This window comes from Adiantum capillus-veneris, chromosome 9 (genome assembly GCF_014529385.1).
Source record: "Adiantum capillus-veneris isolate H3 chromosome 9, ASM1452938v2, whole genome shotgun sequence".
In the NCBI taxonomy this organism is placed as follows: Eukaryota; Viridiplantae; Streptophyta; class Polypodiopsida; order Polypodiales; family Pteridaceae; genus Adiantum; species Adiantum capillus-veneris.
Genome location: NC_140939.1, coordinates 113,536,172 through 113,560,999, shown reverse-complemented (window position 1 = coordinate 113,560,999; position 24,828 = coordinate 113,536,172). Strand labels below are relative to the sequence as shown.

The window sequence follows — 24,828 nt, the reverse complement described above, 5'->3', positions numbered from 1 at the left end:
CTTCCACAATTTGCGATCACCTTAAAGAAGGTTCTTGTTCCAAGCCGTCGCTCAACGTAGGCGGACGGTTCCAGGCCGAAGATTCCTTGTGCACGACAGCACTTTCTTCCAATCGTTTCCTCCTGCGAGTTATTACCACCAGCAGTGATTTTCCGATGCCCATTAGCGTCTCTTCCTTACAAAATCATAAAAAATGATTCACCTTGCGAGCATCAATGACGACTTGCAAAATCTCAGGCAAATAGGATTCTAGCCATAGCATTTTCTGAACGTATGTTCAAACCCGGTTCACAATAGAGCGAACCCTCTTTGATTCTCAGGGATGTTCTCCCATATGTAATTCTTACCATTTTGAAACGGTTGGCGAACTATATTCTTACGAACATAATAGTTCGAATTTATTCCAGCAGCGTGTAAATGCTACTTGACCTGCTCATGGAGAAACATATACCGCAACCAAAAGTTGCTACTGTAATGGTAAAAGCACATAGCGTACTCAATGATCAACGACCGTCGGAAAATCTCTTCTTCGTAGATTCCTTCTACCAAACACATCTCAAATAGAGATTCTCGTGTCGGAATATTCTTGCGTGCAAAAAGGCGCTCAAGAGAGTATAACAAACTCTCGTCCAGTTCCTTGGCATAGGTCTGCATCTTCGTGTGTTATCCATGTACTCAAAAGTGTACATAATTCTTAAGCTGTGTTAGAGTTTCAATGAACCTGGGAAATTAGCTTCCCTTCGTAAGATCCTTAGAGCAAAGACGCTCAACTTGACGATCCCTTGGCTCGATCTTAGAGCAAAACCCGCTCATCAAATAATCCAGGATTTCAATCCTTGGATTCCTCGAGCACAGGCCGTAGTCATCGCTTGTTCCTTCCCTCGTAAAGAGTGTTCATTCACTTGTGCGAAAAGCACTACCATATCTTCCCTTACCAGGTAGGGGGTGTGGGCTTAAAGAGTATTCAAGCTTAGTGAAAGCTTTTCTTGGTTGAAAGATGTGAATGGTTCCTTCCTTTCTGCCGTCCTACCCGCAATAGCAGGTAATTTGTTTGTGAACTACCGGATACGAGATCAATAGTTGACCTTTCGGATGGTTGAGCAAACCAATTCATCTCAGAAAACAATGTTTCAAATTGATCCTACTCTCATAAATACGCGAGAGTGATTGTCTTGGTCAGACACATGCATATCTCGTGCATAAAAGCAATACGCATTTTATGAGTTCCTCAAAGATTTAACTTTGATCCAAGACCTGCCCTCTCACTTAAAGTTTGAGGGTCAAAAACTCGGGAGTTAGATTGAATTCCCTTACTCCAAACTTTCTCCGGATAGCAATGTATCCTTCGAGGAGAGGTAACAAAAATTCGTTGTTTCTGTGTTCAATGGTTCTCGTCCCACTGTGGGGATTGTATTCTATGTACATCAAGGTGTACACTTTCAGCTTTTATTGTTGACTCCACCATCTGCTGCAAAGTATCTTGCAGATGGGTTTACAAAATTCGGCAAAAGTCCTTCGTTGAATTTCTTCATCTTTCCTTCCTTAGAGAGGGTCAAGAGTGGAGCTACCTTGGCAAGAGTGAACCACTACTTGCTTGGACTTGCTCGTATTTCTATTGGGCAAACCGATCCCAATCTTCTTGGATGCCTTCCTCAAAGCGTAGAGGAAAAAAATTCAGCCTTGAATTGAATCCAAGTCTTGTTGTAAGTTCCTTGCAAAGCTTTGGTATACCACCAAGTGCTTGCAATCCCCTTGAGGTGTTTGGTCACATGCCTTACCTTTGACGCTTCTCAGAAATTGCCGTTTGCAAAGGCAACTTCATGCTGTCAAATGAAAGCGGTAGCTTTCGGGGCATATTCTCTTCCGTCAAAAGTATCAAACTTGATCGGAGGGTTCTGAGATCTAAAGACCTTCTTCATATCCTTCCCGAGATGACGGGATTTCTTGGCTATGGTTCTGGATTGATGTTCATGGATATCTTCTGAATTCTGAAGGATCTCGAGCATTCCGCCCCTTGGATTCTCTAGGTTCTTTAGCATCATGTTCTTGTTGCCTTCTCAGAGAATCCCAAGTCTTGTGTCGACTTCTTGCAGAGAGAAAAAAAACTCGAACTCTGCGAGCTTTCTCCTGCAAGACTTAGGTTTCCGCCTGCTTACTTCTCTCTTGGCTTGTCATGGCTTCTTCCCGTATCTTCCCAGAGTCGTCCTCCTTTACAGAGAAAGAGAGGAGACCATGCTTTGATACCACTGTCACAAACGGGAGCGCATAACAATATAAAATATACTCAGATAAATAGAATTTATCTCTTATTATTGAAGCCAAAGGATAGAGAGAGAGAGAGAGAGAGAGAGAGAGAGAGAGAGAGAGTGAGAAGATCGACACAGTACTGGGGACCAGAAGATAGGCTGGTCCCCCTCCTTAAAGAGAATTCTTTATTAGGGAGAATCTTTTTACAAGCACAAGAACCGGAGAAAACCCCTCCGTTCTAAATCTCTGACTCGATGGTCGTTCCTTCCCGTAAGGGAAATCCGAGAGACAAGCTCTCAATCCTCTTTCCGTCTGTACTCGGAGTTGAGACTCCGCAGACAATTTTCGAATTCTGTTTCCGGAATTCCCAAGCGTAGGCCGAAGCCTTCTCGCTTCTCCTTCGCGATGAAGTACCTGCAAACACACACGCAAACACACGACAACAATTCGTATGGCGAATCCACAATAGGTACCTGTCGCTCTTGCGCGAGAAAAGCGACTTCTGTGCCTCGTAGTCTCGCGATCTCTCGCGTCTTCTGGCGGCAGAGTCTTCTCTTGCTGGCGCTGGCAACCTCCCTTCGGTGAGGGCATGTGGTGCTTTTATAGCTCCACCACGGCACGAATAGCTGCTCGTGGAGAGATCGCGGCTGTTTTTTTTTTTCTTTTCTTTTCTTTTCTGTTCTACCCGAAATAGGGAGAGAGAATTCGCTGGTTGGTTTTGTTGCTTTATTTTCTAAGTGGCTGCCGACTTATTAAGTGGACGGCCGGCATATTTTTAAAATTGGTGTGAACCTGCCCAAAAACTCAATAAAACCTTATAAGTTAAAATCAATGCTTTCACAGCACTTCCCAGGCGTCCCTGGATGCAACCACATGCATGAATGCAATGCAAACATAGATTCCTCGCGGGAAAGCGTTTGCTCTTCCCGGAAAACTCGTTCAAATTTTTCGCTTTTTAAGAAAAGCTTCTCAGAACCCATCTTTATTCTTGTGCTTGCGTCTTTAAGCGTATTTCTCTTTCCAATTCGGGTTTCCTCTCGACTATGGATATCCCCTTTCCGATGCACCCGTCACCCACCTTGCGACGCATCAGGAATACCCATCACCTAGTCCTTTCCTAACGAACTTACGGTACAATCCCCTTCACGATGCTCTATGTCACCCATCCTATGACGCATTAGAGATGTCCGTTCCCGGATGGTCGGATACTTCTTCCCGATGCTCCCGGTCACCCATCCGATGTGACGCATCAGAAGTACCCGTTCCTGGTGGCCTTACAGATATTCTCGTTCACAGTGCTATCGTCATTACTTTGAATGACGCACTAGGAATACTCTGTACTCGGATGTCTCCAGTGAGAAAAACCCTCACTTAAAATTCCAATAATTCATTTAGAATTATTTTTCCTTGATGTTCCAAGCGAGAAAACCCTCTCACTTATAAATCCAATAATTCATTTAGAATTATTTTTCAGTTAGATAAAGCCAATTTAGCAACACTACGGATGCGACCGGCACGCGAAACGGAGCCCGAAACAGTAAATTACAGCCTGCTGTGTATTTTTGCAGGTTTAGGGTTTTGGCCCTAAACGGTCCCTAATACCCCCAGGAAGTTCGGGGACGCGAGGGGACCGTTGTACAGGTGATCTGGCGCATTTTCGGGGCTGAAAACAGAGAATTCAGCGTGCTGCAGATTCTCGCCAGGTTTTGCAAAGTGCCCGTATGCGTCGGGAAAGTCATTCAATGCGTGGGAATACTGACTGTGAAGGTTCCTAGTATAGTTATGTTGCCAAAATCGGGCTGGAAAACTTGAAATTCAGCCGAGCTTGTGCAGGGCAGCTTGTAGGGAACCACAACGTTTATTCCCTCTTTTAAGCAATAAAGAAATACTGAAAGGGGCGCCTAAGTTAGGGGCCAATCTGGTGTCGGTCTACTCATACAGGTGCAATCTAGCAGCGTGTATCCCTCTCCCCTTTGTTGTGTCTTGAACGTATAGGTAGAATAGACGACTAATAATGGGTGAAAGCTAAATCAAGGTTTAAAGTAAAGTCTACCATCCTTTTTGGATTGAACAGGCCGGTTACATGGTTCCATCGACGGGATTAGATCACTTTTTCCCATAGAAGTGAGCCTTGGTCAGGTTAGGCTTGAAGACACAGGGGATCATAGACCAGACACAGGGAATTGCAATTATGGCTGACAGACCAGATGATGTGACTGAAGAGGTTTCCTCTTCACAGGGTCAATAGACACATGAAGTGGGTGAGTCCTCAAGACCACCACAGACGGATGATGATGTATTCAGGACCCAATTGGCTACTGTTGTGGCTATGTTCACACAAGTAATGCAGAATCCGAGGTTTTTGGCCTTTCTGCAACCTCCTCTTCCGTCTCAGCAAGTTGGGTCACTGGATCATATTCAAAAGCCTGTTAAGGCTCGAGCACAGGTGATTCATACTGCACAGTCAATGGAAACACCTGTACACTTAACGGAGAATATGTAATCTCCACAACCTGTGCCTAAGGTGCAAGAACAGGTGACTGTGATGCCAGTCTTTCAAGCTGTACCAGTTCAGTCCGCCACCTTTCAGCAACCTATAGCTGGTTCTAATGGGCAGGGAAGCAACCTACAGCCTATGCAACAGGTCTTCCCACCACCTTCAGTACACCCTGGCTATTTTGGAGGTGGATAGATATTCCAGAGCATGGCTGGTCATGCACCTGGAAATCAGTTTTACACGGAACAGTGTTCGGGGGTGCTCAAACGATGATGCCTAACCCCATGTATGGTGTCACGGGCATGCTACCATGGTTTCAAAGCACTCAAGGCCAATTTGGAATGCCACAGGCAAATTTTGGTATGGCTGGAATTACAAATCAGCAGCCAAATATGGCATTTCTAGGTCAACTTAATTGCGGTCAGGGAACACAAATGAACCCTAACAGTGTTCCCATTTTTGAGTCACTTCCATATGACAATTTAACGCCATTGGAGAGGCCAACTCCGTACAAAGAAGGTGGCAAAGGTGTGACTTTCACGACCTTTACAGGGTTTGATGACAGGAAGAAGGCTCTCTCATTCCTCCAGCAGTTTGACAAGGCCTATGCAGGGGGAAACGTTACAGAGGCTTCAAAGGTCCGCAAGGCAGCCACTTTCTTGACAGGGAATGCGGGACAATGGTGGACAACTTTATTGCTTCAAGGGCAAGCTCCGTCCACATGGATTTACTTAAGCAGATTTTTGCAGCAGCATGGTTATCTGATGACTTTGAAGCAGATGTCATGACAAAATGGCACCAGCTTAATGCTGCTACTTGCAAGAATCTGGATGACTACAATCGGAAGTTTTGGAAAGCTCTACTTCCAGTAACTTCCTATAGGTTTGTGCCATTGACAGAACAGATTGAAAAATACTGTTGTGGCCTACCCAAAGGATTGAGAAAATACTGCACGAAGACCAAAGTCACTACTTCGAGGCAGCTCATCGAGGTAGCAAACACTGGCAATGGTTTGCTCAAGGGAGAAGACTGTGAATTCAATACTGGCGTCAAGGAAGTCTCAGCCAAGAAAAATTCAGCGAAGAAGTATGTTCCCAAGGAGGTTCCTAAAGTAACTCAGGGGTCAGCCAACGCAGGGAAAGGCAAAGCTACGGCTGAATCAGAAAAGGGACCAGCGAAGAAATGGAAAAGACGTTTTCCTCGCAAGTCGGAAGAGCAAAAGAAGGTCCTGAGATCAGAGAACAAATGCTTTATCTGTGAGCAGCCTGGCCACATTGCTTACAATTGTCCTACAAAGAAAAGGCCAGCTGATTCTGAAGACAAGGAGGATAGGAAAGGAAAGAAGCCCATGGCTAGTCTAGTGCCAGATATGGTGGGCGACAAGCTAAATTCAGATGCAAGTGAGCTTTGCAGAGCATGGGGAAAGGTCAGGGATCAAACAGTGCTTATCTTCTTTGATCCAGGTGCCAAAGCCAACTTCATTTCCCCAGAATTGGCTTCAAAGTTGGGAATCAGACCTGAAGAGATGGGGTATACAGCAGAGGCAGGTTTGGCATGTCCTGGCCATACAGAGGCTGTCCCATCATTGGAAAGTTGCGTCTACATATCCAGTCCTATGTAGATGCTGAAGAATTTTACATCATGCCGCTGGACGGATGTGATGTGTTGTTAGGTATTCCTTGGTTATTTCGTGTACAGGGAATCATGGATGCCTACAACAAAAAGATCACTGTACAAAGCAGGGGAAAGACTCACATTCTAGATGTAAAGCTTAAAGGGGAGTCCATTCCCACTGTATCAGCTTCTGCTATTACTTCTGTAATGAAAAAGCATCTTTCTACGTACTTGGTTTTTGCACGTGAAGTGTCAGATTGTGATGAATCAAATTTATTTGTGCTAGATAAAGAAAGGTCAATGTTTTTACAACAGTATAGTGACTGTTTTTCCGATTCATTACCGTCTCAATTACTGCCAGAGAGACCCGAGGACCATGCGATAGATTTGGTGCCAGGCAGTAGCCCACCAAATAAGCCTCCGTATAGGGTTAGTGCGGCTCAGCAGAAAGAGATAATGGACCAAGTACAGGAGCTGTTAGAAAAGGGGCTGATTCAGCCCAGTTCATCTCCATTCTGTTCTCCAGTGTTGTTGGTGCAGAAAAAGGATGGCTCATGGCGTATGTGCATCGACTACCGTGCACTGAACAAGAATACCATCAAGAATAGGTTCCCTATACCTAGAATTGATGATATTCTGGACAAATTCGAATCAGCAGCTATGTTTAGCAGGATAGATCTAAAGAGTGGGTACCATCAGATCCGCATTAGATCAGAGGATGTGCACAAGACTGCTTTTAGAACGACGTTTGGCCTTTACGAATTTTTAGTGATGCCCTTTTGGTCTCACAAATGCTCCTGCTACGTTCAATAGGATGATGGACATAATTTTCCATCCACACCAGCAGTTTGTTGGTACATTCTTTGATGACATGATAGTCTACTCAAAGAATGAAGAGGAGCATAGGCATCACTTGGCCATTGTGTTCAAAGAGTTATGCAGTCATAGGTTGCTCATCAATGCAAAGAAAAGTGAATTTTTTTTGGAAGAGATTCACTTTCTGGGACACATTGTCTCAAAGGATTGTGGCAGAATGGATCCTGCAAAAGTTGAAGCGATCAAGTCATGGCCAGATTTGAAGACGGTGCACGATGTCCGAAGTTTCTTGGGACTATGCTCCTATTACACAAGGTTTATCCGAAATTTCGCTGAGATTGCTTCACCTTTACATGCTCTTCAAAAGAAGGCAGTCACCTTTAGATGGACACAGAAAGAGATTTCAGCTTTTAATCTCTTAAAGGAAAAGATGACTTCAGATCCAGTCATTGTGTTGCCAGATCTTAGGAAGTCATTTGTGGTCCAGTGTGATGCCTGCGGTAGTAGCATTGGTGCAGTGCTAATGCAAGATGGCAGGGTAGTAGCCTATGAGAGCAGAATTCTGCAAGGGCCAGAGATGACCATGCAGGTCTATGAGAAAGAGTTACTGGCTGTGATTCATGCGCTCTTAAGTTGGAAACACTACCTGCTAGGTGCAGACTTTGTTGTCCAAATGGACCATCAGACCTTGCGATACTTCTTGACACAGGCAAAGCTATCTGAGAAGCATATGCGATGGACAAATATCTTGTCCATGTTCCACTTTCAGATTGTGCATGTGGAAGGCAAGAAGAATGTTGTGGCTGATGCCTTGTCAAGGAAGCCACAAATTTCAGCTGTGTCAATTCCTTATCATCATGAACTTGATGATATGAGAGAACAGTACGTAAATGATGAAGATTTTGCAAGGGTCTTTGAGCAGCTAATGGATGGACAACGTCATGAACACTATCTTCTCAGAGACGGGTTCATGATGATGCATGGCAGATTGTGTGTCACAAAGCCATTGCGACGCAAAGTTATGGAAGAGAGTCACGTCCCACCGTATGCAGGGCATCGTGGTATCGATGCTACAGTTAAAGCGGTTGAGACATTCTTCTACTGGCCTACATTGAGAAGAGATGTGGATGCCTTTGTGCGAGAATGCCTAATTTGCCAGAAGGTCAAGTTTGACAGGCAAAAGACACCAGGGTTATTGCAACCACTACCTATTCCAGATAAACCATGGGAAAGTATTGCTATGGATTTTATCTTTGATCTTCCGAGAACGCAGATAGGAAACGATGGTATTTGGACCATTATTTGCAGATTTAGCAAACAGGCTCATTTTATTCCTGTCAGGAAGAAGATAAAGCCAGATCAGATGTCACGCTTGTTTATGAGCAATATTTTCAAGTATCATGGCATGCCATAGCCGATTGTTAGCGACCGTGATCCACGCATGACAAGTTTGTTCTGGAGAGGCTTGTTTGAGAATATGGGCACAACGCTCAAATTCTCTTCGTCATTTCATCCTCAAACAGATGGGCAGTCAGAAGAGGCAAATTCTACTGTCCTAGATGTGCTGAAGTGCTATGTGTCAGAGCATAAAGGAAAGTGGGAGCAGTATTTGCCATTGGTGGAGTATATACAATAATACTGTGCATTTATCAACTGGCAAGGCACCTTTTGAGATAGTTGAAGGTGGCAAGAAAGTTCCTCCCATACTGCATACAAAGGACAAGATATTTGAAGCAGATAAGTATGTTCAGGACATGGATGAAATGTATAAGAAGGTCAAAGTGGCCTTAGAAAAGACTCAGGCAAAGCAAAAGAAAGCAGCTGATCTTCACCGTCGTGAAGTGGTATATTCACTTGGTGATTGGGTGCTTTTGCGTTGTGAAAAGGCAAGGTTAAAGAAGATGAAGGGCAAGGAAAGACTGTTTCCAAAGCTCAGCATGCGTTACTATGGGCCTTTTCAAGTATGCGACATAATCAGTGATGTTGCATATAGGCTGAAATTGCCTGACAGTTGGAAAATTCACAATGCGTTTCATGTGAGTGTTCTCAGATCCTATGTGGGTGATGTGCCAGAGGATATGCCAGTTGAAGATCAGCCGGAAGTCGAGGAACTTGACGAGATCTTGGTTCCCGAACAAATTTTGGCACATAAGGAAAGAAAAGTGAAAGGCAAGGTTGCTAGGCGTTACTTGGTAAGGTTCAGAAACTATCCACCAATGGATGCTAAGTGGATGGAAGAAGGTGAACTTGCAGAGTCACCAACTGTGTTATCACTTTACCTTGAAGCCTTCGATTTGCAACCTACCTTGACCCCTTGAGTTTCAAAGCTACATGGATTGTCAGTGTGACAATGGCTTTTGAAACAAATGATGTACATGGTATTTAAAGTGAGCTCAAATGAAATACCTGTTACATGAATTTGGCAATTGCTCTTATGGAATGTCCAAAAGTTTGGTTAGTGCTATAGAAGTGATTATTTCTTGTCAGTGCGGGATGCCTCCTTTGAGCCGACGCCCACCTTGGGTATGGCAGTCCTACCGGACATCCGTTGGACGGGGGCCTTTTTCTACCAGGCGAAAATCCTGGAGTACCTGGGCAAGATTGAGTACGGTCTGTGAGTTACAAGGGTTTGTCCCTCTCTCTCAGCCTTGGTCCTTAAATGCATCACTGAATTCGTTTGGTGATTTCCCGACGTTACCCTCGGGTGGCGTGACTAACAAGGGAACATGGACTGACTAACATGGCATGAAAAGACTTTTTACTCCCCCGAGGGGGAAACTTGCTTCCATTCCCCGTTGACATGCCACGATACGGCATGGAAGCGCTTTTTCCTTTGTCGGCAAGTCCGCAAGGTAATTTGTCTTTGACTCGTTTGCGTGCACGCGAAGCAAAGGCAGTTCCTTGTTGGCTTGCCGGCTCTAGCCCAAAAAAGTAAAAAGTAAAAATTTCTTGTCAGTTTGTCAAGGATACAGTAATTGCTTCTATTAAAGAGTACATGTGTAACTGCATTCTTAAACTGTTGGTTTGGGTATGCTCGAAAGTGTTACTGGATCCAACGTGTACTATAAGACAGTGGCAAAATGTGCAGCTACCATTTTGTCATTGGAAAGTTAGTGACTCGAAGCAATGGCAGAGTGCGAAGCTACCACTATGTCATTGGGACAGGGTTCACACGCAAGCAATACATGTGTCGACGAGGTGTTGAATACACCAGGGTTGACAATGAGCATGTATGTGTCGTATATGTGTTGACAGGTGTTGAATACATTAGTGTTGACCGTGAGCATGTACGACATAGATGCAAACGAGGACGTTTGAGATTTCAAGAGGGGGGTATGTCACCAGCGTGTGACTACTATCTATCCTTTTTTGTTGATTTCTTTCTTATTATCTATTTACTTTCACTTTTGGAAACACCCCTCGAGAAATCTAACTGCCTTGCATTGCATAGCTAGTGTGGAACTGTCCAGAGGGAGTCCAGGCCTGAGGGCAAGAGAGCACTAAAGTTGGACAAGGACTATTGTTAGCCAAGTGGGGTCATTGACTAGCCAAACTGGAATCCTTTGTTACAGAGGCTACATTTCAGTTCTGGGTGTGGTTGCAGTGTACAAAGGGGGTCAGATGACCTAGAAAGATACAATGGCAGCATCTCCTAAAATTTAGGGAATTGCTATTTTGGGATCTCAAAATGTGTTTGCGTCATTACCTCCGGAATGACAAGGGGAACATTTTCTTACTCTGCCGTGAAGTCAATTGGGCAACTGGTTGGGAGATTTTTAGGCGGCAACCCCGAAATGGGAAAATGCTTGTAAATGTGCCAAGTGGCACCTTTTGGTGCACTTTCCTCATGCAACAAGAAGTGGCGCTGATTTTAGAGAGGAGAAGGGCTCATTTTCAGCCTGTCAACACAGGTTAAGAGCTATGGAGTGCTTGCTTTCCCTCCTATGTACAGTGCGGTGCCAGGAGTGATGCCCTGGATGCTACGCACTGCCCTCTCTCCCCTATGGTAGTATGTTATGCCCCTCTAGTGGGCTTTTCATTTGACCAATGTACAGTTGTGTTGGTTAATGCGCGATTGCCGAGGCAAGAGCCTCTTGCACAGGTACTGGATTAGCTAGCGGCTAATCCCCCGCAGGTAAAGGTGAATTCGGAGAGGTTTCACGCTAGAAATCTCGTCCGATTCAAAGGGCAAGTAGCCCTACAGGTGCGGGAGCTCGAGGACTTGCTACGGATGCGGCCGGCACGCGAAACGGAGCACGAAACAGTAAATTACAGCCTGCTGTGTATTTTTGCAGGTTTAGGGTTTTGGCCCTAAACGGTCCCTAATACCCCCAGGAGGTTCGGAGACGCGAGGGGACCGCTGTACAGGTGATCTGGCGCATTTTCGGGGCTGAAAACAGAGAATTCAGCGTGCTGCAGATTCTCGCTAGGTTTTGCAAAGTGCCCGTATGCATCGGGAAAGTCATTCAATGTGTGGGAATACTGACTGTGAAGGGTCCTAGTACAGTTATGCTACCGAAATCGGGTTGGAACACTTGAAATTCAGCCGAGCTTGTGCGGGGCAGCTTGTAGGGAACCACAACGTTTATTCCCTCTTTTAAGCAATAAAGAAATACCGAAAGGAGCGCCTAAGTTAGGGGCCAATCTGGTGTCGGTCTACTCATACAAGTGCAATCTAGCAGCCTGTATCGCTCTCCCCTTTGTTGTGTCTTGAAAGTACAGGTAGAATAGACGACTAATAATGGGTGAAAGCTAAATCAAGGTTTAAAGTAAAGTCTACCGCCCTTTTTGGATTGAACAGGTCGGTTACAGAAACAGTATTTCTCACTTCTCCACCCGGGAGTAAAATCACCAATCAATGAAACCAGTAGTAAAAGGAGAGTCAAACATTTCAAATCGCCACTAAAACTCGTTCAAAACAGAGACTATCCATTTCAAACAAATTTCAAACAGGATCACCAAACAAGTTCTCAAACAGATTTCAAACTTAAAAAAGCAATCTCGACATCAGTCAAGCTCGAAAAGTAGACTGGCTTTCCATCCTGGAACCTGCACCAAAAATTAGAGTTAGGTTCATTTTATAAGGTCATAGCCAAGCACATGATGGTCCATCAGCTCTTGGACAGACAGTGTTTCTTTGGAGGCTATGGTAGTCCCAAGATAGCAATCGCACTGGACCTCCAAGGTCATCTGCTCGTGAAGAGACACCTACTGAGAGATGTGGAGAAATTTCAAGTTATAATCTGCTAGGGTTTCCTTGGCAAGCATTCAGGATACCCCACTCTGCCAGAAGTTGCACTTTGAAGGAAGTTGGCAGAAACCATATAACTTCACGCATTTTTTTTTTCTTGAAAGCTTGCCAAGTCCTTGGAAGTGTGCGGCTTGGTAGCTATAGACATCTGCATGGTACTGTCTTTGAGAAAAACAGCAGCTCGAAACAAATCTTGGATCCTTCTCTTGCAAGTGATCTTAATGGCTTATGCCCTATAAGATATGAGTGGTGAAGACGGGAGCGCGCCCGATGCGCGATGAAGTAAGGGTGGGAGTGCCTAATAAGTCCGGGTTGGAGGGCGAAGATACCTCGAATAAATTCCAATAGCTTCTGTCTGCTCTTTTGTAGGACCGGTATGCTTTCAGAAAAGCACACGCTTGATGCTTTGATACCACTATCACAAGACCAGCACCGTGTGCCAATAGGGAAAAACAGAGTGAACAAACTTTTAGCACTTCATTAACCACTGAACTGAGAGAGAGAGAGAGAGAGAGAGAGAGAGAGAGAGAGAGAGAGAGAGAGAGAGAGAGAGACGACACGCGACACAGTGGCGGAATTCCACCCCAGAGAGTATTGGCCCCAAACCTTGGCGTCCCTTTCGGTATTTCTTTATATTGCGTCAATACAATACAAGCCGGTACTCAAGACTCTGCACCTTCGCCACAAGCATGCCAGAGAATGAGCCCTAACCTCATATTTAACGGCCCTTGGCCTGAAAAGCAGTTACAGTGAAAAGCCTTCAAAACTCAAAAGCTTCTGGTCCAATAAGCAAAGCCAAAAGCTGCCAGCGTAATTTACGGAAATCTGTACAGCCTGCCACGTCATTAGCCATCGCAAAACACGGAAACCCGTACAGCCTGCCACGTCATCATACCAACGCAATTTTTGAAAATCTGCCACGTCATCAACAGCCACACAATTTTCAGAAATCTATTGCTGTTTCTGCTTCTACTAGGGTTTAGGCCCCTCGACCGGTAGCTCCGTTCTTCAGTAGGTCGACACGTCAACAATTTGTTACACCGTCCCTACGGAGATAGTGTTCATGGCATTGTCCATCTTGCAATTGTTTTAAGATTCTTGCAAAATCTTTATCAGTAGCATATATTCCTTCATGTCATCAAGCTCATGATGATAAGGAATTGACACAGCTGAAATTTGTGGCATTCTTGATAACGCATCTCTTCTTGCCTTCCACGTGCACAATGTGAAAGTGGAACATAGAGAGAATGTTTGCCCATCGCATATTCTTTTCACATAACTTTGACTGTGTCAACAAGTATCGCAAGGTCTGATGATTTGTTTGGACAACAAAAGTAGCAACTAGCAGGTAGTGTTTCCAACTTGAAAGCGCATGAATCACGACCAGTAGCTCTTTCTCAGATTTGCATAGTCTTTTCTGGTCCTTGCAAGTTTCTGCTTTCATAAGCTACTACTCGACCATCTTGCATTAACACTGCCCCAATGCTATTGCCACACGCGTCACACTGGACCACAAATGACTTCCTTAGATCTGGCAAGACAATTATGGGATTTGAAGTCATCTTTTCCTTCAAGAGATTAAAAGCTGAAATCTCTCTTTGTGTCCATTTGAAAGCGACCTCTTTCTTTTGCAAGGCATGTAGGGGTAAAGCAATCTCGGCAAAGTTTCGGATGAACCTTCTAAAATAAGAACATAACCCAAAGAAGCTACGAACATCATGCACAATCTTCAAGTCTGGCCATGTCCTGATTGCCTCAACCTTGGCAGGATCTATTCGGACACCATTCTTTGATACTATATGGCCTAGAAAGTGAATCTCTTCCAAGAAGAAATTACTTTTATTGGGGTTGATGAGCAATCTGTGACTGTATAGCTCCTCAAACACAACGGCCAAGTGACGCATGTGCTCCTCTTCATTCTTTGAATAGACTATCATGTTATCAAAGAATGTGCCAACAAACTTTTAATGTGGGCGGAAAATCCGATCCATTATCCTATTGAACGCAGTAGGAGCATTCGTAAGACCAAATGACAGCACTAGAAACTGATTCGTATCACATCCTTTGGCTTGATACGAATCTGATGGTATCAAGGTAGGATTGGGGGGGGGGGTGTTTGGTGTGGTGTGTGGGGAAAAAACCCCCCTTAGTGTCGGCAAATTTTGGTTTGCCCTTCTTTAGCCTTATCCTAGCGCCTAATTTTCTGACATTTTCACACAACTTTCATTTGCAAAGCACACGAATGTCATTGCAGTGGTGAATATAGGAGGGCAAGTAGGAGCAAGAACTTGTATGAAAGCTTTGCCTTGGTTTGTAGAATAGTGAACTAACATCCTTGGAGTGATACTTATGAAATTTTTTATCAATTACAGACCATATTGTAGGTTTTTGGTTTTTTTAATTATAAAACATACGAATTTTACGTACCTAACAACTCTATCCATTTGGTACTATGTACAGGTCGTACCGAATACGTATCGTACCTTAGCACCTTGGATGGTATCCACTTTTAAGGTCTATAGTCTTGAAAATTGTCGCACACTCTAAACGGTCAAGAATATCATCAATCCTTAAAATAGGAAACTGTTCTTGATGGTATTCTTATTCAACGCACGGTAATCAATACACATACGCCAAGAGCCATCCTTCTTCTACACTAGAAGCACTAGGGAGCAAAAGGGTGAAGAACTAGGTTGAATTAGCCCTTTTTCTAACAACTCCTCTACTTGGCTTATAATCTCTTTCTACTGGGCCGCACTAACCCTGTAGGGAGGTCTATTTGGTGGGCTACAACTTGGCACCAAATACAACATATATACAATACGTTAGTTCACTTAACTACAAATAGACATCTAAATTACCACAAATAAACCACAAATCACTAGGAATTCACTGTTGGATAGTAATTAAAATTCATTAATCAAAAGTACACATTACAAGAGAGTTCTTAACAAAAATCACTAGTCAATCTCTCATCTTCTAGGAGAGCATATACACCAAAGACATCTATCTCTATGTGAACTTCTACATCTTCGTCAGCAAACTCCATGGCTCTATCCATCGCTCCATCTATCTCAGTATCTGATCGATCTTCTTTAGGTTTAGGCATCCGCTCGAGGAGAGCACCGACTTCAAGTTGAGACTCCTCATCCCGATCATCAGTAATCTCTGCACGGAGCTCAGGTGTCGCTTTCTCCACCTTGGCTTCCAATGATGGGGTCCATGTCGAAGAATACATCCAACATCTGTTCCATCTCAACTTCTTAAAAAGTAACATCGATGGTTGATGGGTAGACTTCACGGGTAGTGTTTCATTTGATGTTCGCCTCCTCTGTTGAATCCGTGTTGAGAGTGGAGCGATATTGAAATTCAAGATTTGATTGACGCTCTCTTGACCATGAGATTGATAACGCAGATCTTGTAGCTGCTCTACGGGAAAAACGCCGTTGCGTATATGTTGATCACATATCTTTCGTTTTTGACCATCCTATCATCCATAATTAATCTAAAGATTGCAAAACAAATTAATAAGTAATAGTGAGTGTACACGACTTGACTGTTATTAGAGTGTATAACATGAGCTAACAAATAAATGTGAACAAACGGCCAGCTAGCCCTAAGCGGATCAGAAAGGTCTTTGCATGGCTAACCATGATGGCCAAACCAAAAGCCGCTAGCCCGAATCGGCCAAACCATAAGCGTCTTCGCTCGGCTAATCCTACTCAGCCAAACCATTTGCCGGTAGCCTTGATCAACCAAACCAACATCGTCTTTGCAGGACCAGCCCTAATTAGCCAAATCAAAAGCAGATAACAATGTAACTTAACTACCTCACAATCTCTAGACACAGCGTACCCTGATTGTTCGAACACTGCGTGCCATCTATAAGCGGCCAAACCAAAAGCCGCTAACCCTAAGCGGCTAGCCCTAAGTTGATTGAAATGGCCAAACGCTACATTAATCCGATTTGGAGCGGCCAAACCTAAGCGGCTTTACACGGCGTACCTTAAGGCTCCAAATACAGCTATCTAATAACGACCAAACCAAAAGTTGCTAACTGTAAGCCTCTAACCCTTAGCAGCTAGCTCTAAGCAGATTGAATTGGCCAAACGCTCCCCTGATCCGATTTAGAGAGGCTTAACCTAAGTGGCTTTGCAAAGCGTACCTTAACCGTCAGAAAACGACGTCCATCTATTAGTGGCCAAACCAAAAGCCGCTAATCTCAAGCGGCTAGGCCTAAGGAGAGTGAAATGGCCAAACGTTACACTAATCCGATTTGGAGAGGCCAAACCTATGTCACGTGCACATCTAACCCTATGTGCATGTGAACAAGCTACTTCAGGCCAGGGTTCAGGTTAGCTTAGGAAGTGTTCTGGCACCTTTGTGAGCCTGTGTGCAGGCCGTGCATATCCAGGCACTTAGAGTAGCTGCATATCCTCTGGTTGAACACAGCATGATCATCAGCATGACAATCAGTACTCATCATGAGCATTTTACAGTGCACAGAACCCATTTTCACTATTTATCCATTTTTCACTTATTATCAATAAGTGACTTTGTTGGGAAACTGGGTATGGCAATTTTGCCAAGTCAATATAAAACCTAGCGTTAGCACTTTCTAGTAGAAGAGGCAGCACAAGTTCTAGCAACTTGCAGTGCACCTTCTTAGCAAGACCGGCAGAAGGCCTAGCGTTTTCCAGCCAACAAGAAGCAAACAACGTTTTTGGTTGCAGATCAGCCTAGTGTTTTCTACAACAGAATCAACCTAGCATTTTCAGCAGTACTAGATCAGCCCTGGCATTAGCAGATAGCAAATCAAGACCAACGTTTTTGCTACAATTCTTCTGGCGTTTTCAGTTGCAGATTTGACCTAGCGTTTTGTAGATTTTCGGTGTCAGATCAGCCCCTATCATCAGCGTTTTCAGTTTTCAGCACTTAGACACCGCAAGATCAGCCTGCTGAAATCTGTGGACAGTGGGCTGAATCTGAAAACGCTGGCTGATCTGACGATGCGGCGAAGATCTGCTTCTGTGGGTAGGTGAAATTTGCGTCTGCGTTTCCGGCGCATCGTTGCCGCGTCGTCGCCATCGCCGTCCTCGCCGACAACGTCAGAAATCAGCAGTTAGCAAAATTCAGCCTTAGCGTTTTCAGATTTCAGATCGTCTTCGGTGTCATCGACATCGTCGGCAAGGCCATTGCATCTAGACCATTGTATCAGATTTGTGCAATCAATAGCATAGACCTCTCTCGCCATAATAGAGATGCCGGCCCTTGGAGGAGGGTTTGAGAACCGTCGGGTGTCGTATCCTTCTCTCTCTCTCTCTCTCTCTCTCTCTCTCTCTAAGTCTCAGCACCTTCATTCACAGTGTCATTCACTTTGTTTGTGATCATTGCACTCTCACTGAAGGAACGGAAGGCTCTCCCTGCCGTAAGTAAAAGGAACCCTTGAGCACAATCTGGAGCACTCATCTTGAGTAAAGTTCAACATTCACTTCCGCTGCACCTTACAACCTAAGTGGCTTTACACGGTCTATCCTAACGCTCCAAATACGGGATCTATTAGCGGCCAAACCAAAAGTCGCTAACCTTAAGTTGCTAATCCTAAGCGGCTAGCCCGAAGCGGATTGAAATGGCTAAATATTGCCCTAATCCGATTTGGAGTGGCCTAACCTAAGCGGCTTTACACAACCTACTTAAACTGTCTAAACGTTACTATCTAACAAACACTAAGCTGCTTATCCTAAGCGGCTAGCCCGACCCTGTGCAGACTGAAATGGCCAAACGTTACCCTAACCCAATTCGGAGCGGCCAAGTCTACGCGGCTTTACACGACCTACCCTAACTGTCCAATATAGCCATCTATTAGCGGCCAAACCAAAAGCCGCTAACCTTAAACTGCTAACCCTAAGCGGCTAGCCTTAAGCGGATTGAAATGGTCAAACATTGTCCTAATATGATTTAGAGCGGCCTAATCTAAGCGGCTTTACGTAGCCTACCTTAACCGTCCGAACACGGCCATCTATTAGCGATCAAACCCTAAGCAGCTTTACGTGACCTACCCTAACTGTCCAAACACGGCCATATAACCAAAAGCCGCTAGCCCTAAGCTAAGCGGCTACCTCTAAGCAGAGTGAAACGGCCCTAAACGTATTGAAACGGCGAAACGCTAAGTTTAAGCCGATTGACTAAAACATGTAGCTAGCCAATTCTAAGCAGCAAGTTCTAAACTGATAAAAATGACCAAACCCTAACACTTTAATCTAAGTGTTTAGGTCTAAACGTATTAAATGGTCAAATGTATTAAATGAACTAAGTTTTAATAAATTGATTTAAAATAACTCACGAATGATTCTTTTTCAAATGTTTTCTTATTATCAAATTTTATTATTTTTGATTTTGAATGATATTTTTTTTGAAAATATCGAATCTAATATAATTTTTTTAGTTTTTTTATTTTATATTTTTAAAAATTTTGTGTATGTGCGTGCGCACGTAGTGTGTAAATTATGTGTAAGTTTATGTGCATCTTTATTTATTTACATATTTAATTATGTGCATGTGTGTATATGCCAAAAAAGAAAGAATAGTGCACTCACAAGCGGCCTAAGTGAGCACAAAACGCAAGAGAGGATGCGGTGGCGCCAAATCTGCAAAAAGAACACACACGCAGTATTTCACACACTTTCACACACACACACACACACACACACACACACACACACACACACACACACACACACACACACACACAAACACAAACCAAAAAACCTACCATAAATGTACGAAATAATCTCACCTTCTTGTTGCCGGCAAGTGTATGAGCGCACACAAAAAAACAAAAAAACCTACCATAAATGCACAAAATAATCTCACCTTCTTGTTGCCGGCGAGTGAGTGTATGAGTGCGGATCTGAAGCCCGGTAAGTCCCCTTGCAGCAGATCTGAAGCAAGGGAGAAGAGGAGAGCAAGAGACTTTTTGAAAAAATGGGGCGAAACAAGAGAAGAGAACCCGTGGTTCTGTTTTTGCAGGTGGCATCAGTGCAGGTGTCGGTATGGTCGTCGGTATATGCGTCGGTATATGCGTCGATAATTCAAAATTTAAATTTTTTAAAAATTGGATCTCCCTCCAGGTTTAGCAATGCATATACCGACGCGCACCAACGACGTCGGTTGGCGTCGGTACCTGAGCCATCTCTTGTAGTGGTTGTGCACGTATATTTACTTGTGTATGTTTGTTTATTGTTTTTGTCGAGTGGGTGATTTAGGTTGGGTCAGGAGGCTTATGCCTTGTCCCGCTGTTTTGAAGATGCTTTTGCAAGGTGATAGCTACCTTGTCTTGCGCGGTTGAAGATGCTAAAGCAAGGTTCCCAGAATTCAGCAGGATGTGGTTTTTTCAGAGTGCTGCATCACTTGGGAGCAGATTCACGTGGTTCCCTGAGGATCTTTGACTCGTGTTCCATTTCAACTCACATCCTTTTTCCAGTCCTGATCTGTTTTTTCCCCTCAGTTATCTTGAATAGTTTTTTCATCTAATGCTTGTGTCTTGTAATCTGGCTTAGGCCATATTTTGTAAATTTGCTATTTTTGCCTTGTATCTAATATCAAGGGTACAAGCCCATTATTTTATTTACAAACGTACACATACACAGGCGTGTGCAGACACACACATTTCATGTGGGTGTGTGCATGTGCCCACGCCCACTCATGCATATACAGCAATAAAAAGGCATTGTCTTATAAAGCTGTCCTAATGTTTGTCAGGTACCTTGGATGCTATATTGAAGATAATCCGGTTTGAAGGTGTTGGTGGGTTTTACAAGGGAATGGGCACGAAGATTTTGCAAAGTGTATTTGCTGCAGCTGTTCTTTTTATGGTGAAGGAGGAGCTTGTAAAGTCAGTTCGTTCGCTTGTGGGTAAAAAGACTGTTATTGCAGAACGGTTACGGCTTCTGCCAAAGTAAACAAAACTGTCTGCTGGAGCTCTTGGCTATAACATTTTTGTCCCTGCAAATTCAAAGTAATTTATTTGGGGGGCTTATTCATCCATCTAAGCGCATATTGTACAAGACATATGTATACTTTCTGTGAATAATACTTGGAAAGTCCAAGTATCATTTCATTTTTACAGGATATAGGAGAGATTTTCGCAGAACTTCGCAAATTAATTTTTTATATTCGGCCATTTTTAAAAATAGATCAACCGGTTCCTTTACCTTATCCAATTGCTTGTCGCATGCACCACATGGTTTTAGCTGGGATTTTTGCTGTTATGTGTAAAGGCAGCACCCTACCTTTGAGCAATCTGAGAACAGGTCTGGTTTTTTCATAATAAGTACTCATGATAGGACGTGGTTTTGCGCTGAAAGAAAGCTTAAGAGAAGACTTCCACTTTACTCAATTGCAGATCCAAAGGGTAAGCTATCCTCTAAAGAAAGAAAGTAGGCAAGGAGGGTGTCATCATTAGCAAAGAATGTACATGTATGGCTTGTCTAAACTCTATTCCCTTTTGTTATCCTCTCTATTTAAAAAGGTTTGCAAAGGAGGATACTACATGAGAGAGAGAGAGAGAGAGAGAGAGAGAGAGAGAGAGAGAGAGCCCAAAATAGAGTAAGAAAAGAGATTTTAATGTCATAGGAACAATCCAGAGAGAGAGAGCCCAAAATATAGAGTAAGAAAAGCTCTAGTTGTCATGTGGATGCCACATGATGCCACATGGATAGGTCAGATGAGCTTTGTTGCAAAAATTGCTCTTATGCATCCTATAGAACTCAGAAAATGGTTGTGCACGGAAGCACCATGAGTGCTTAATTTTTTGAAGCAAATGTATACAATTTATGTGTAATTTTAAATGCTTCTCCTCCAGACAAGCTAGACTAAGCGTGATAAGGTTCATACTTGACAACTGAGATGTATAACAGATCAATGGCATAGAGTCTGTCAAGCGGCTTTATAATTATGGAAATTGATGTCGTGCAACCCAAGTGAAAAAACGCTTTTTGTTGGTTCATTGCACCTCCTTCAGGTTGGTTGAAGAAAAAGTTTGATGTTGCTTACAAAAACAATTTTACTCTGAAGTGATTATCAGGATTTTTTTCGAGCTCTTCCGAATGGGCAATTGTGGAACTCGCACCGTTGCAAGTGCATTTCAGAACTCCTATCAGTGCGTTGTTCGCGACAACATTCTTTCCCACAACAAGGGCCTCTACATTGAGGACACACCTTACATGGCAAACTGTATGATAGGATAGCCATAAAAAATGACGAGTTCAAAGTTTCAAGGTCTGTACAACAACCTGCTTTTTGGGTGGCATCTCTCTTCCTTCAAGAGTGAGTAAAGGTGCGGAGAATATTTTGTCAAATCTTGGGCTTTGTGTGTGTGTGTGTGAGAGAGAGAGAGAGAGGGAGAGAGTCTTTGTATGTGTGGGGGTGTGTGGATGACCTTCCCAAGAAGCCTTCTTGGAAAGAGTACTGTTAATTCAGAATAAACATAAAGCCCCACCTACATGAGTCATGAGGTCTAACTTCTAAGGGCCTACCCTCAGGCCTTCATACCATTATAAACCACTTGAGTTATCCAACAGTTCCAGCTTTTGCACTTCATAAGCAGGCTAATAAGAAAGAAAAACACACACACACACACACACACACACACACAAAAAAAAACAAAAATGGCGTGTCTTGGGCGCATTTGGAGTGGGCTCTCCGTCCTCCTCTGCCTGCTTGCAGAGGCTTCTGCATTTCCTTCCACTTACCCAAGTTCGTTCCCGTTTGGCAACCCCTCTGGTGAGCTTGCTGTAGCCGCTGTTGGGCTAAAATGTGTGTGTGTGTGTGTGTGTGTGTGTGAGAGAGAGAGAGAGAGAGAGAGAGAGAGAGAGAGAGAGATGTGGGTGGTAATGCAGACGCAGTGGACAGGACGACGCCAGCTGCTTCGCCTTTCGTATCGTCGCCTCCGGTACACTTTCTGTCTCGTGTCCCGGCATTGTTCTAACGACTTTAACATTTTCTGTCGAGATTGGCCTTTGTTGGAAATTTCTTGCCGGGCCCCCCCCCCCCCCCCCCCCCCCCCCCCCTCTCTCTCTCTCTCTCTCTCTCTCTCTCGGGGAAGGCGTATTGAGTTCAAACCTACTTTCTCGTCTTCTTCTTCTTCCCCCCCCTCTCTCTCTCTCTCTCTCTCTCTCTCTCTCTCTCTCGGGGAAGGCGTATTGAGTTCAAACCTACTTTCTCGTCTTCTTCTTCTTCCCCCCCCCCCCCCTCTCTCTCTCTCTCTCTCTCTCTCTCTCTCTCTTGGAAGGACTTGCAAAACAATGAACAAAGCTGCCTTTCCTTTCATAAAAACTTTCACCTTTCTTGTGAAGAGAAATTTGACATTTATTCACCTTAAAATTTGTCTGCTTTGAGTAGATCATTGAGGGTTTTTACCAATTTTACACAAAAATCCTCCAAATTTAGTCGGTTTCCTTCAAGGTGACCCTCAAAAGTAGCTGGGAATTTTCAATTTTTGTCCTTCAAATATACACTAAAAGCCGATTTTCTGTGAACACTCAACATAAGTGCTTTGAATAGATAATGTGTTATGTACAAACAACTTGCCTTACATACAAGCATCAACACCTTAAAATAAAAATAAAAAATGTCGGTGCCAATTGGATTTAGGTGACCTTTCACTCACTCCGGTGAACATAATGGTGCCTATACCTATAAGGCTATCATGTTGATTGTTTATGGAACATATTTTGGTGTACAAGAATTATAATAGTAACAATTTTAGCAGAGTAAAAAGGTCTATCATCTTTTGAGCCCCATTATGAGTCCAAAATCGACATTGTTTCAGCCTATACATTCCTAATCTATGCCTTTTCTAATTTTGGAAATTAAATAAAGTGTGCAATCATTGATGCCATGTGAAAAAAGAAAATAGTATGATGGTAATACAAGCACAACAATGTAGAATGATATTTACTAGAAGTGGTTTTAACATGCTCACAAATTGACTTCATGCCATGAGCATATCAAAACCTAACTAAATATTCTATAATGTTTGTTGTCATATTTTTTATTTAGCTCTTTTTTGTGTTCAATCTCTCAGTGACAACAAGAAGTTTTTGAACAATAGAGTTATCACATTTCTAGAACAATGCTAACAATCTTGTCTATAGATTCTCTGATGTGTTAACTAGTCACTCTTGCAGACATCAAGACAAGGAGGACAAGGTAAAGGAGGAGTGGAGACAAGAGTTAGTGGGAACAAAGTTTGGTGCATTGCAAAGCCAGCTGCTGATGAACAGACGCTATTAGCCAACATTGCGTATGCTTGCGAGGAGGGGGGCATTGATTGTGCACCCATCCAACCTAATGGATCTTGTTTTAGTCCAAGTAGCATTATTTCCCATGCTTCCTTTGTCATGAACATGTATTACCAAAAGAATCAACGAAATTGGTGGACTTGCCATTTCAACAACACTGGCCTTGTTGTCTTTGCTGATCCAAGTAAGTCTCTCTCTCTCTCTCTCTCTCTCTCTCTCTCTCTCTCTCTCTCTCTCTCCCCACATCCCCAAACAACAAAGAAACCTTCAAGCACCGAATATTGAAATATTCTTTACTGTTTTAATGCTTAGTTTCACATCAATTTTTTCATATGATACTTCATAAGGAAGACCTCCAATGGAAATTCCAATGTTGAATTCTAGACTTTAAATCACCACTAGAAATTTGTGCTTCGCTAATTCATTTCAACCTTACATTAGTGCATTGAAATATAAATAAAAGCATCCATGAACTCATCTATAACTAAAATCCCATATGAGCAAGGTTATTGCTTTACTTTATATATAATATGCTCATGGAAAATGTGTTGTTTTTGTTTTCTTGTAGGCTTTGGAGATTGTACTTACTCACCACAGTAGAGGTCATCTTTCAGAGAAGCTAAAAGTAGCAATTTTGCATGCACCATAAGCACAAAAACCCTTTTGTTTATTTTCCTAGTGGGTAACTTACTATCAATAAGAGGGGCACAACTGGCATGTTGCCATGATGATGAATGACCGTATTATTGATCTTGAACCTCAAATTTTGTACAAAGCCTATACTTCGACTTTTAAAGAAACGTTGTAATTAGGATGCTCTTGATTAAGTACACGAATAATGGTCACTGAGAAGAATTGGTTTGTAGGAAGATTCAATTGATAAAACTCTTCAGACATTAGATTGCTCATGTATAAGTTAATGCATGTGAACTCACATCATAAAAAAGACTCCATTGGAGCAACACATGCATAACACAACTATTCATATTAAGTAGTGATCATGCAATGCATAGTTGTGGATTAATTTTTGAAATAAATGTGCCTCATGCATGGTCACATGCACACTGTCAATTTGTCTTATATGCAACTATGCAAGTATA

At 43.2% G+C, this 24,828-nt stretch overlaps 2 protein-coding genes and 1 long non-coding RNA gene across 4 annotated transcripts in view; 2 read left to right on the top strand and 1 right to left on the bottom strand.

Moving 5' to 3' along the window:
• The window catches only part of LOC147451008 (uncharacterized), a 36,334-nt gene extending 16,155 nt beyond the window's left edge, over nt 1-20,179 (bottom strand). Inside the window, exons 1-2 of the long non-coding RNA XR_015189178.1 lie at nt 19,299-20,179; nt 19,022-19,072 (exon numbers count right to left, since the gene is read on the bottom strand). This is a non-coding gene — a long non-coding RNA (uncharacterized LOC147451008). The remainder of the gene's footprint in view (nt 1-19,021; nt 19,073-19,298) is intronic.
• Nucleotides 1-20,642, top strand: part of PXN (Mitochondrial substrate carrier family protein) — a 40,791-nt gene extending 20,149 nt beyond the window's left edge. For both annotated transcript variants that reach the window (XM_086519953.1, XM_086519954.1), the window contains exon 12: nt 20,187-20,642. In XM_086519953.1, coding sequence (XP_086376079.1) covers nt 20,187-20,386 — 200 coding nt within the window. In that variant the 3' untranslated portion in view covers nt 20,387-20,642. The remainder of the gene's footprint in view (nt 1-20,186) is intronic.
• Nucleotides 20,643-21,940: 1,298 nt separating this feature from the next.
• LOC147451006 (major pollen allergen Ole e 10-like) lies at nt 21,941-24,624 on the top strand. Its single transcript, XM_086519955.1, has 4 exons — nt 21,941-22,208; nt 22,325-22,377; nt 23,615-23,912; nt 24,297-24,624. Exons 1-4 carry the CDS (start codon nt 22,094-22,096, stop codon nt 24,326-24,328), a joined length of 498 nt encoding a protein of 165 aa, XP_086376081.1. The 5' UTR covers nt 21,941-22,093; the 3' UTR covers nt 24,329-24,624.
• Nucleotides 24,625-24,828: the final 204 nt, after the last annotated feature.